The sequence below is a fragment of the Scyliorhinus torazame genome, chromosome 3, assembly GCF_047496885.1.
Source record: "Scyliorhinus torazame isolate Kashiwa2021f chromosome 3, sScyTor2.1, whole genome shotgun sequence".
In the NCBI taxonomy this organism is placed as follows: domain Eukaryota; kingdom Metazoa; phylum Chordata; class Chondrichthyes; order Carcharhiniformes; family Scyliorhinidae; genus Scyliorhinus; species Scyliorhinus torazame.
In genome coordinates this window covers 97,813,569-97,827,157 of record NC_092709.1, presented here as the reverse complement: position 1 = coordinate 97,827,157, position 13,589 = coordinate 97,813,569, and the positions used below count along the sequence as shown (strand labels likewise).

At 46.1% G+C, this 13,589-nt stretch overlaps 1 protein-coding gene across 12 annotated transcripts in view; it reads left to right on the top strand.

Moving 5' to 3' along the window:
• The window catches only part of trim2a (tripartite motif containing 2a), a 301,158-nt gene that overhangs the window by 268,794 nt on the left and 18,775 nt on the right, over positions 1–13,589 (top strand). For 11 of the 12 annotated variants that reach the window (XM_072496025.1, XM_072496027.1, XM_072496019.1 and 8 more), the window contains exons 7-9: positions 2,863–2,966; positions 3,825–3,992; positions 7,321–7,501. In XM_072496025.1, the coding sequence (XP_072352126.1) occupies positions 2,863–2,966; positions 3,825–3,992; positions 7,321–7,501 (453 nt within the window). The remainder of the gene's footprint in view (positions 1–2,862; positions 2,967–3,824; positions 3,993–7,320; positions 7,502–13,589) is intronic. The other variant, XM_072496030.1, reaches the window with a different exon arrangement.

Below are 13,589 nucleotides of genomic sequence, written 5' to 3'. Positions count from 1 at the left end.
ATAAGATAAAAACGGACAGCAAGAGCTTCTTTAAATATATTAGAAGGAAGAGAGAGGCCGAAGTGAACATAGACCCCTTAGATAATGAGACTGGGGAAATAATAATGGGGAACCAGGAAATGGTAGAGGAGTTAAACTTACACCTTGTGTCAGTCTTCACAATGGAAGACACAAATAACATTCCAAAAATTCTAAATAATCAAGGGGCAGAAGTGGGGGAGGAAATAAATACAATAACAATCACGAGGGAAAATGTACTAGGGAAACTAATGGGGCTAAAGGCCTATAAGTCACCTGGACCAGGTGAGTCCAGTCCTGGGTTGCATCCCAGGATATTAAAGGAAATAGCTACAGAGATAGTGGGTGCACTGGTAGTAATCTTTCAAGAATCCTTAAATTCTGGAAAATTCCCAGAGGATTGGATAACTGCCAATGTAACACCCTTATCAAAAAGGGAGGGAGACAAAGAAACAGGTAACTATAGGCTAGTTAGCTTAACTTGTATCTCTGGGAAAATATTAAAGTCCATTCTAAAGGATGTAATAACAGAGCAGTAGAAATGCATAATGCGATCAAGCAGAGTCAGCATGGCTCCATGAAGGGAAATCATGCCTGCCAACTTTATTAGAATTCTTTGAGGCGGTACGAGTAGGATAGATAAAGAGGGACCAGTAGACGTAATCTACATGGATTTTGAAATGCGCTTGATAAGGTACCGCACAAAAGGCTACTTAATAAAATAAGAGCCCATGGTGTTGGGGGCAGTATGGATATTAGCATGGATAGAAGATTGGCTGAATGATAGAAGATAGAGAGTTGGAATAAGATGGGCATGTTCAGGATGGCAACCTGTAGTTAATGGAGTGTCACAGGGATCAGTGCTGGGGCCACAATTATTTGCAATATATATGAATGACTTGGACGAGGGAAATTAATGTACTATTGCCAAGTTTGTGGATGACACAAAAATGTGGGAAGGCAAGTAATGAGGATGATATAAAGGACACGATTCAACGGGACAAAAACAGAGTCCTGTTTCGGGTGCATTGAGCGGGGTATTTCTTGTCACCTGCAGCGCTGATAAAGACCAACTCGTGAATCGGGGCGTCATTTTTAAAGGCCACCCGATCTTTCGGCCCCACCGCAGCCTCCAGACCCCCCCCCCCCCCCCCCCCCCCCCTCCCCACTGCACCCAACTTGCCTCTTATGGGATTCTTGAGCACCGCTCTCACCCCATCTCTTATGGGCATGGCACCCTGACAGTACCCTGCCAGCCTGGCAGTGCCACCTGGGCACCCTGGTAGTGTCAGGGTGGCACTATGAGGGTGAACAGGTGGCGGTGCCAGGCTGGCAGTGCTAAAGTGCATGGGTAACAGTGAGAATGCCAGGGTACCAGCTGCCCAGAGGCCGACCACCCGGGGGTCTCCAATGGACTGGGAGACCGCCCGAGGTGCCGTTATGCCTGGTCCACGTTTGTGTGGATTAGCACTGAATGGTGCCCTGGCGAGACCTCCAAGATGAGGCCGTTAGGTCCTGGGTCCTAGGAGAATCTGATGCAGCCATATTTAAATGAGCCGAATGTCTCATTGGGAGAGATCCAGATCATGACATATCACAAGATTACATTGAATCTCGTGAGACGATTCAAGCGTCTTGTATCGAGAGAGAGAGAGGCCTTGTTGTGTCACCAAGTTGGTCCCTTTATCGAAGAAAATATATACTGACATTGGCGGCAGTCCAGAGAAGGATCACTAGGCTGATCCGTGGTATGGAGGGATTTTCTTTGAGGAGCGGTTGAGTAGGTTGGGCCTGTACTCATTGGAGTTTAGAAAAATGCGAGGCAACCTTATTGAGACATGTAGGATTCTCATGGGGCTTGGCAAGCTAGATGCTGAGAGGTTGTTTCCCCTTCTGGGAGAGTCCAGGACCAGGGAGCATAATCTGAGTAAGGGGTCACCCATTTAAGACCGAGATGAGGAGGAATTTTTCTGAGGGCAGTGAATCTGTGGAATTCTTTACCCGCGGAGAGCTGTAGAGGTTGGGTCGTTAGGTATGCTCAAGGCTGAGATAGACCGATTAAAAATCAGTAAGGGAATAAAGGGTTATGGGGATAAGGCAAGAAAGTGGAGTTAAGGATTATTATGTTCAACCATGATCTCATTGAATGGCTAGCAGGGTCCATGGGCCGAATGGCCTACTTCTACATCTCTTGGAGCCTAAATCTGCTTCTATTCCGTCAGTTCTTATTCTTACAGATGCGAGCAAAGTACGCATTCTGACCAAATCCCAAGATATTGTTTTGTTCTGCTACATATCTAGAGATTGCCACTTTGGCTATGATCTGACTGTTTTAAAAAAAATTTTAAAAAAATCTGTGCAATGCAATGTTAAGTTTAAGTTGAATAAATCTCTCTTCTAACAAGTAGCTATGGTTACAACCAGTATAACATAATACAAGAAATACCAGTATAATTCATGAAAGCAGATTTGAGTCAATATTTTAAAATCAGTTAAAATCAGTCATAGTGTATCAAATATAGCCCCTGAAGCTTCAGTGGGAATTTTCCTTTGGAGTTGTTCATGCCTGCTTTGGTAAGTTCCATCAAAGGAAATTTGGATGTAAATTTTCATTGTGCTGTTGGCAAAGTGGGAGCTGCTCCAAGGAGTTTTTCTGAACGTGTATTGCTCTCTGTACAGCTGTAGGAAGTAATAAATGTGGAAACACTAACTGTGTTTCTCTGATTTATTTGACTGTTTTTCTCCCATAAGCATTCTGGTAGAAATGATGCTGACTTAATATGTTCACACCTTTGCCTTTCCAAATAAAGGTGTGCACACTTAGCAAGTTTGATTTTATTGCAGGAACTAAAGGAAGGAATAAAGGAGAATTCACTAATTTGCAGGGAGTGGCAACGTCCACCAGTGGAAAGATCATGATTGCAGACAGTAACAATCAATGTGTACAGGTGAGGGTATATTGCAAAAAAAATCCATACCTGTATTAAGTGACCTGCCCCACTCTTGTGTTGCTGTTATGACTAGGGGATTTTCACAGTACCTTCAATGCAGTGTTAACGTAAGCCTACTTGTGACATTAATAAAGAGTATTATTATTATTCAATAGTTGCATCAATATCTTTTTCTGAACTGCTAAATGACTTTCATAACCTTTCCTGTACAACATTCTCAGTAATTGCACCTTGCATCTCCATACATTCTTCGCTCTCTCCAGGCACCTACTTGAACCGCTGCAGTCCATGTGGTGTAGGTACACCCACAGTGCTGTTAGGAAGGGAGTTCCAGGGTTTTGACCCAACGACAGTTGAGGAACTGCGATATATATCCAAGTCCGGATGGTGTGTAGTTTGGAGTGGTAGTGTTCCAATACAACTGCTTGGTAGATTGCTGCTGTGCACTTTGAATATGCGAGACCATCCATAGTCTCTCCTAGTGAAAGTCATCTGCCTTTCACTAGTCATATGCAATCACTGGAATAGTCCTGTGGAGGAGCAATAGGCCAGGCAAAGGCATCCCCAAGACGGTGCTAAGGGGAAACACAGGGTGAATAGACCAGGTTTGCATGTATTATTCAGTGTTGTTAGATAACGTTGTTTTGACATTTGTATTATTTCATAATTTTGGCCAAAGTTACTAGTCCACAGGATTACTAATCTAATGACGGTGGCACAGACTAACATTCTGCATTCTTCAAGCAGCCTGACTGATTCTACTTAAATAATTATTTCTTGTCATGCTTTGTCATTCATAAACATTTTGATTCATAACTTCAACATTATACAAGATGTAATAAACTTGTGTTCTAGATTTTCTCAAATGACGGACAATTTAAAAACCGGTTTGGTGTTCGCGGCCGATCTCCTGGGCAGTTGCAGCGTCCAACAGGAGTAGCTGTACACCCGAATGGTGACATCATTATAGCCGATTATGATAACAAGTGGGTGAGCATTTTTTCACCGGATGGGAAATTCAAGGTGAGCAGGTAGTCTTTGTAGTAAGCCAATGAATTAACTGAGTTTATGTGCAAGCTTACATTTAAATATGGTCAACATTTTTGTCAAAAATTCTTGTTCGTTGTTCATTAATCTACACTTTAAAAAAAGCAATGAATCTCACTGAACCCATCAATCAATGCAATTCCTGTACGAACTGTATACAATGTTTTTTTAAAATCAGGGGCGTCATTCTCCGACCCCCCGCCGGGTCGGAGAATGGCCGTTGGCCGCCGTGAATCCCGCCCCCGCCGAAGTCTCCGCTCCCGGTTGGCGGGACCCCCCGTTGGATTCTCCGGCCCGAATGGGCCGAAGTCCCGCCCAGGAATTGCCTGTCCCACCGACGTAAATCAAACCTGGTATTTACCGGCGGGACCAGGCGGCGTGGGCGGGCTCCGGGGTCCTGGGGGGGGGGCGCGGGGCGATCTGACCCCGGGGGGTGCCCCCACGGTGGCCTGGCCCGCGATCGGGGCCCACCGATCCGCGGGCGGGCCTGTGCCGTGGGGGCACTCTTTCCCTTCCGCCTCCGCCACGGCCTCCACCATGGCGGAAGAGACTCTCCCCACTGCGCATGCGCGGGAAGCTGACAGCGGCCGCTGACGCTCCCACGCATGCGCTGGGAAACTGACAGCGGCCGCTGACGCTCCTGCGCATGCGCCGCATTTCCGCGCCAGCTGGCGGGGAAACAAACGCCATTTCCGCCAGCTGGCGTCGGCCTAGCCCCTCAATGTTGGGGCTAGGCCGCCAAAGATGCGGAGCCTTCCGCACCTTTGGGCCGGCCTGATGCCCGTCTGATTGGCGCCGGCTTTAGCGCCAGTCGGCGGACATTCCGCCGTTGGGGGAGAATTTCGCCCCAGAGTTACAAAGCCAGAGCTCAGTGTGGACAGGGACAAACCCCCTAAACCAGCTTCTTGCCTGCTACAAAAATCAATTTACATTGAATCCAATTCATGGTCCAAACAGGAGAGACATACCACATCCAGGCATTACACCTGACTTTTTGCTCATCTTAACCAAAAGGCCGAAAAGCGATCAATGTTATCGTAACTTCATTGTCAGATTGCTGCCTTACTTGGAATTTTCCACACCCCTACTCTGTTCTGCGGTTCCAGGGACACCCAAGGGAGAGGTCAGGTGCCCTTTGGGATTTTTAAAAGTAGGCATGCATGTGTGTAAAAAGTGGATATAACCACAGGGAGCTGCCAAGGTAACTACCAAACTAATTGGAGCTGTTAAGGCATTTAAATCTCCAGGCCTTAATGTTCAAAACAACATTCTAGAATTTGAAAAAATAATCAGTTTGCTTTTTCACTGTTGACATAAGCCTGAGGGTTATAATTATAGGATTTGTGCTGCATGACTGATTTTACAACATGTCAATATCACGCTGGGTGCCTGTCAGTTTACAGCTTGATTGACAGTTCCAGATGGTTATAAAGACTTTTTAGGCTATGAATACCAATGTTTGTTTTTATAAGGAGTTAAGGACTTGATGAATTTTTAAAATAAATAAATTTTGCGTACACAATTCTTTTTTTTTTTCCAATTAAGGGGTAATTTAGCATGGCCAATTCACCTACCCTGCACATCTAAGCACTTGAATGAAATGCTGTTTTTGTAAGGGATTATGTATTTGAAGGAATTTCAATGTATTTAATGGGTTTTCAAGATTGTTTGTATGTGAAAATAAAGCTTGCAATAGACACTTCGAACATTATTTGATTTAATCTTAGCATGGGTCCTGAGGTCTGCCCATGGTGGATACTGGGTGAGTGGGCATGAAGGGTGTAATAGCAAAGGGTGATGGGTTGGCATGAGGGTTGGGTAGAGGGCCATAGGATGGCATAGGGGCTATAAGGGGCCTTGGGATGTGGGTAGGGAAACATACATTAATGAAGGGCCATGGAGTTGGGTAGAGGGGAATGGGTTGTCATAGATGTGGCATTGGGAGTGCGTGGAGATAGGATTGAGGATGGCAGGGATGTCTTTTGTATTGTTTTTTTTACAGCTTGGACCAAGTCCCAGAGAACCGAGGCCTGCCTTTCGTACACCCTATCTAAGTTCCCAGCAGCCCCTGTGGCTGCCTCTGATCTGTTTCCAGGGGCAGCGCACCCAACTGCCATTAATTCTCACTTCCCACCCCACTCCCGAATGAGAATTAATCAATTTGGGGACTAACCTTCTCACGAGTTGGGTTTAAAGAGCCGGGAATTGTCCCGACTCTGCGCTCCTGATTCAGAAGTGAAAATTCAGGCCTTCGTCTTCTGATAATCCATGATTTTAATTTGGATTTATTGTATTTGGAAGAAAAATCTTTTCTGCACAATTCCCCAATCGAGATTCTGAACTGGTGAACCTTTTACAACTTCCTGGGGCGGGATTCTCCGGCTGCGTCCGCCTGGCGACCAGAGAATCCCGCCCGAGGTCAATGGACTTCTCCAATGTCCGTGACTTGCCCGAGACATTCTTGCAGCAGCCGGGGCGGAAGAATCCAGCCAATGGTCTTAAAACTGTTTTTTCCAACCATTGTTTTCCTCCATTTTCCCTCCCCGTTTTAAAAAAGAAATAAAGGTAAGTTACTCTGAGATCAGCCGGGGCTCTTGTCTCGGAGTCAGAAGGTTCTAGTTGAAGTACCACTCCAGAGATTTTAGCTCAAAAATCTAGGCTGACACCCCAGTGTAGTATTGAGAGAGATCTGCACTATCAACTTTTGCATGAGATATTAAACCAAGAGCTTGTATGTATGCTCTCTCAGGTGGATGTCAAAGATCATGGTGGAACTATTTTGAAGATGGAGGGAAGTTATCTCTGGTGTGCTGGCCAAAATCTATCCCTTAATCAACATCACAATAAAGAGTTTATTTGGTTATTATTCCCTTGCTGTCTATTGAAACTTGCTGTGCACAAATTAACTGCCCATTCCCTCCATTACAACAATGACTAACTTCCAAGAGTACTTCATTGGTGATGAAACACGGTTGCCTAAGACACTATATAATTTCAGCATTTAGCAACTTTTTATGCAGCAAGTTGTGGAATGCACAATTTCAAAAGGTGGTGGAAGCATATTCGATAGAAACCTTTAAGTGCTTGAAAAAGAGAAATTTGCAAAGTAATTTGATAGTTCTTTCAAAGAGCTGACATGGGCAGAGTGGGCTGAATGGCTCCATTTTGAACTGTGATGCTTTGATTCGAATATGAACATAAAATACTTTCCCCACATAATATGCTTAAAACGAGGAGGGGGGGAATGGAGACTAAAAAACGTAAAACTACTTTTAAAATGATTGCATTCTATTCTCTCTGACAGACCAAGCTAGGCTCTGGGAAACTTTTGGGACCAAAGGGTGTAGCAGTGGATCGGAATGGTCATATAATTGTGGTGGACAACAAGGCTTGCTGCGTCTTTATTTTCCAGCCTAATGGGAAGCTGGTGACAAAATTTGGTAATCGAGGAAACAGTGACAAGCAGTTTGCAGGTACACTTGATGGTAATACTTGAACCCCCTTTCTTGCCTCTTCTGCACACATTGCATGAAGACTTAGCATGGTCAAATCTTGTTGCATAAATTAAACGCATGCTTGTTCTTGTCCTGAACACGATGATAACTGCATGATTCCTGCCAAATGTACTTGATCAATTGTCATCTATATAAGAAAAATAAATCCAAAAAAGATACGTTAACTTAAAGCTTGCCAAAAATTCAGAAAATTGTGTCCTGGAGCGCAAATCACGGGGAAAATAGGTGAAACAGGCTCCTATTTAATGAATCTACTTATATTTTGTGTCTTATTTTAAAATGAATTTGGCAAAGAGTAAAATCTTTTTTTTCTTAGAAACCTGTTATGACCTTCTAGAAGGAGGTTGTGCTTCCTATCAAGGAACTTTCCATTTCTGTAACTAGTGCATGCCTCTATATTACTGCTGAAATTGCAAACGTTCGACATGGGAAACTCTGGAAATGATAATGGCATCTGTATGCGCTGTGCCATCAGTTCAGTAATCTCTTAAAGAGTGTAAAGTGTCCAGATGGTGGAATGGAATTTTTCCTTCTATTTCATGTGGTGGCCCCGTTTGGCATCTTTATTTTTATAACAGCAATCGGCATCTTAAGTGGTGTTGCATTTTACCAACAAGTGCTTAAATTTATTACAGATCCATCTATTTTAATATTTTTACTCTTTTAAAAAAAAAAAAAACTGCCTCCATAATCGTTTCTTTAAAAAAAAATTTAGAGTACCCAATTCTTTTTTTTTCCAATTAAGGGACAATTTAGCATGGCCAATCCATATCTTTGGGTTGTGGGGGTGAGACCCACACAGACACGTGGAGAATGTGCAAACTCCACACAGACAGTGACCCGGGGCTGGGATCGAACCCTGGTCCTCAGTGCCGTGAGGCAGCAATGCTAGCCACCGTGCCACCTTCCCGCCCTTCCAATATCATTACTAACACAATCCTCTACCGTCCTATGTCTGGATCTCTCTCTCTTTTCATTGTCTGAATGTTTCCCATGTGCTTTGTACATATTTATGCGTCGATGTTGTGGTGTCAATAGCTGATATGATTGTTTGTTTTTGGATATTAAATTACAAGGTGCATACCATGATTCAGGGGGGCATTCTCCAACCAGTTACCAAATGCTCAATTATTCTCGACACTCCCTCCCAACAAAAAATCTTACGAGCATTTCCTTTTGTAAAGATTCTAATATTAATCGCTGGGAACTTTCAGCAATTGAACTTTTAATTTCAAATATTGACCTGAAACCATACATTGCTAATTCATGGTATGTTTTTTTTACTTGATGATGACAGTTGCCTGAACTTTTTTTCTGCACTTTTCAACAGTTGCCTAGTTACTCTGTTTGGTACTAGATGATGTCAAACCTCCTGAATAAGTACGTTGTGATTGCTGGGGAAGAACCTAGTGATCATATAGCAGAGGGCTATTAAGAATAACTGATACCTCTCGGAAGAGAATTGAGCAGCAATCCTAGGATCAGTGTCAGTTAAGCTTGAGCTTTGGTTTGGTTTGTTAATATGAACATTGGCTTAATTTAGGTTTTTGCTTTCCAAGTGCACAGAGGGGTGACTTTTTCTTCACTTCCCTTTCCCAAAAATGGTTTCATTATTTAGGTTTGGTTTGAAGGTTAAGCTATCAGGAGAGCGAAGTACTTGCTGCCTGATTTATGACAGTATTTGAATAACTTCTAGAGAGGAAAATTAATTTGATCCACGTAATACCACAGGATCTAATACTCTTCAAAGAATCTGTAGAATCCCTACAGTGCAGGAGGCCATTTGGCCTATCGGGTCCGCACCGACCCTCTGAAAGAGCACCCTACCCAGGCCCTTATCCCCGCACAATTATCATGGCCAATCCAGCTAACTTGCACATCTGTGGACTGTGGTAGGAAACCGGAGCACCCAGTGGAAAGCCACGCACATACTGGAAGAATGTCCAAACTCCACAGTCAACCAAGGCTGGACTCAAACTCTGGTTCCTTGCACTGTGAGGCAGCAGTGCTAACCGCTGTGCCACTGTGCTGCCCAACTAATTCTGACATTTTGCTGTTTCCTTTTTAAAAAAAATTTTTAAGGCATTGATACAAACAACAAATACAAGTAAGAGCAGAAGCAAAATTGTACAACGTCATAAATAAGATGCCCCCCACCCCTCACTCCTTCCCCTCCTCCCGTCCTGCCTTCCCCATTTTAGCCCCCTTATAAAAGAAGCCGCCTCCATCTGACCCCTCCCCCAATACCCATTTCCTAACCATAGCAATGTTAACAGTGTAGTAGTAATTCATTATATTCGGCAACACCAACCCTCCACTTCATTGTCCACATTCCAAAAACGTCCTCTTGACTCGTGGGATCTTCCCTGTCCACACAAACCCCGAGATCAACGCATTGACCTTTTTAAAAACTGAGTTCGGAACGAAGAAAGGGAAGTTCTGAAATACAAACAATAACCTTGGCAGCACCGTCATCTTCACTGTCTGCACCCATCCTGCCAACGGCTGTGGCAGCACACCCCCTTCTTAAAATCCCCCCCATCTGCTCCACCAACCAAGCCAAGTTCAACTTATGCAACTGCGCCCAGCCCCACGCCACCTGAATGCCCAAGTACCTAAAACCCGTCCCCACCACCTTGAACGGCAGCTCCCCAACCTCCTCTCCTGCCCCCTGTTTTTAATTGGGAACATCTCGCTCTTTCCCATGTTTAACTTGTATTCCGAAAACTGGCCAAAGTTCTCCAAAACTCCCTTAATGCTGCCAATGTCCCCCAATGGGTCCGAAATATATATACAAGTCGTCTGCATACAGCCAAACTCTGTGCTCGACCACCACCCCCACAATCCCTTTCCAACTCCTCAACGCTCTAAGTGCCATTGCCAATGGCTCTATCACCAAGGCAAAAAGCAACGGGAAGAGCCGGAGCCCCTGCCTTGTCCAACGGTGCAACCCGAAATATCCCAAATTCACTTGGTTTGTGTGCACACCCGCTACTGGTGCCTTTTACAGCAACCGGACCCAATCCACAAACCCCTGCCCAAACCCAAACCGTCTCAACACCTCCCACAAATATTCCCACTCCACCCAGTTGAAAGCTTTCTCTGCATCCACCACCACTTCCTTGCCTTCCGGGGCATCATAATCATATGAAGTAACCTCGCCACATTTGCCGACAACTGTCTCCCCTTCACAAACCCTGTTTGATCCTCACTTATCACCCCCAGGACGATGTCCTTGATTCGCGAAGCCAACACCTTCACCAGCAACTTGGCATCCACATTTAACAATTATAATCGGACGGGAGGGTCCATACTGCTCTGGATCCTCATCATTCTTCAGTATCAGGGAGATGGATGCCTGCGATCATGTTGGGGGGAGCTACCCCCTCTCCCTAGACTCCGTTATATGCCCTCACCAGCAGCGGCCCCAGATCTCCCCCCCCCCCCCCCAAAAAGTTTTTATATAAAACTCCTAGAACATGCCATTCACCACCACCGGGTCCAGTACCACCCTTTCCGTCCCGCCCTTCACTCCTCCAATCTCCCTCGCTTCCTCCTGTTTCCTAAGTTGGTGGGCCAGCATCCTACTCGCCTTTTCCCTGTACTCCTACAATGTCCCCCTGTCCTTTCGGAATTGCCCTACTGCCTTCCCCGCAGACACCAGCCCAAACTCCATCTGGAGCCTCTGCCTCTCCTTCAAAATCTGAGCCTCCTATCCATCCTCAGAATCTCTTCCACCAACCTTGCCATCTTTGCTCGTCCCATCTTTTCCCCGTGGCCCAAATGGAAATAAATAAACTGCCCCCACCCCACAACCACTGCCTTGAGTGCTTCCCACAGCATGGCGGCTTTGACCTCCCCCATATCACTTGAGGTCCACATATCCCCGGATGGCAGCCCTCACCCGCTCGCACACCTCATCTGCCAACCCCACATCCAGCCACCACTGCGGGTGCTGCCCCCCCGGTCCACTTGCAAATCCACGCAGTGCGTAGTCTGAAACCACCGAATACTCCGAGTCAACCGCCTTCAGACTCCTCAGGTGCACAAACACACATGACCGTTTGACCGACCCATTCAGCTCCCTCGCGTTCCACATGACCAGCCTGATTGGGGGGCTCCCGCCCCCTTCCCCTGTCGATCAACCATATCCCTTTTTGGGCCAGTCCGTGGCCCATGAAACGCAATCCTCCAGGCCCACCCTCGGATGTCCACCGTCATCGCTCCCTTTCCCGCTGCTCCACAACAACGACGCCCTTGTCAGCAGCTCCCCTCCCCTGCACCAACCACCTGACTGCCCCCACTGTGCTCCCGTTAACTAGCCTGCCCAGCTAGCCTGGCAGTTCCCGCCCAAAGCCTCCTGGCCCCCACTTATTCCCCCCCCCCCTCGTTCGCACACCCTCAAGAAACAAAGAAATAAAGAAACAGAAAAAAGGTGCACTCGCCCTTAATGCTCCTCAAGTACACCGCCACCAGCCCAACAAAACATTTCAAAGGAGAAAAGGCTCTCCAACAACCACCAAAAGAAACCATATCCTTAAAAGTTCAATGTCCTCCTTTTCCTGCCAGTCCATTGTCCTTCAAAAATTCCATCACCTCCTCTGGCGTACCAAAATAATATTCCCGATTCTGTAAAGTCACCCAGAGGCGGGCCGGGTACAGCAGCCTAAACTTCACCCCCTTCTTGAAGTGGGCAACCTTGACCTGGTTAAACCCTGCTTCCTCTATGCCAATTCTGTGTCCAAGTCCTGGTACACCCAGAGCTCATTCCCTTCCAAGGTGTACCTCCTCGCCTGCCTCGCCCATTGCAGAATTTTCTCCTTGTCCAGGAAATGGTGCAACTGCACCACCATCGCCCTCAACGGCTCGCCCGCCTGTGGCCTCCTCATTAGCTCCCTGTGCGCTCGGTCGACCTCCAGAGGCCGGTCAAAGGCCTCCTCCCCCATCAACATTTCCAACATCTTTGCCACATATGTGCTGGCATCCGCTCCTTCAATGCCTTTGGGCATCCGCAAGTTTTGTCTTCTGAAGCAGTTCTCCAGATCCTCCACCTTCTCCTTCAGCCGCTTTTGGGTCTCCCGCATCACTCCCATCTAGGCCACCAATGAGGTTAGCTGCCCCTTGTGCTCCCCCATCGCCTCCTCCACTTTCTGGATCGCCTGGCCCTGGGACTCCAGTTTCTGCTCCACACGGTCAATCCCTGCTTAAAGCGCTCTACCGCCCTGACTAGGTCCTCCTGGGCTTCTCTTCTCTGCTGGCTGAACTTTTAATTTAAGAAGTCCACCAGCTGCTTCGTTGACCACTGGGCAGGCAGGACAGGCTCTTTAGCCTCCGCCATCTTGACCTGTGGCGCATGTAGATTCTCCTGCTCCACCAGCTCCCTTCTTCTTGACCCACTTCTAGTCCGTAGATCAATCCACCAGCCACACCAGAGGAGTTACACTTTCTCCTGGTTATCCTACACCTTTTTCCATTCAAGCGTCCAACCAAGGTACGGGAAAAGGTCCAATAAAAATCCACCTTGAGCGAGAGCTACCAAATGTGTGACCACTCACTCCATGGCCGCCACCGGAAGTCCCAGTTTCCTCAAGATATTACCAGATTTACCAATTTTTGTGTCCAATTGTCAACCATTTCTTGGAAACTGCACAGAGGTTTCAACCCCATGGCGGTGATAACATTAGACCTTTCACTGATTGTGAAACTTTATTAAAAAAAACAAATGTTCACCTCACATTTGTAATTTTTCAATTCCTTTGATGTTGCAGTTGCCCTTTTTGCACAAGGTACATCTATTCTGCAGAGCTCTTGACAGGCTTGCTATTTCCCAGTCAGCAGATACAGTCATTGGGATGCTAAATGCCTGTTCAATAATTCATGAGCTAAAAAGGTTTCATGAAATGTAGAAGAGAAAGGTGTCGGGCAGAAACTATACCAATCCACGTCAATGATACAGGCAAAAGCTGAAGAGAAAAGTTACTTGTTTATGGACTTCTTTTGGAAGTGCTACTTGCTCTTTCCAACCAACTGACGCGTCCTACTTTTCTTTCATTAATCC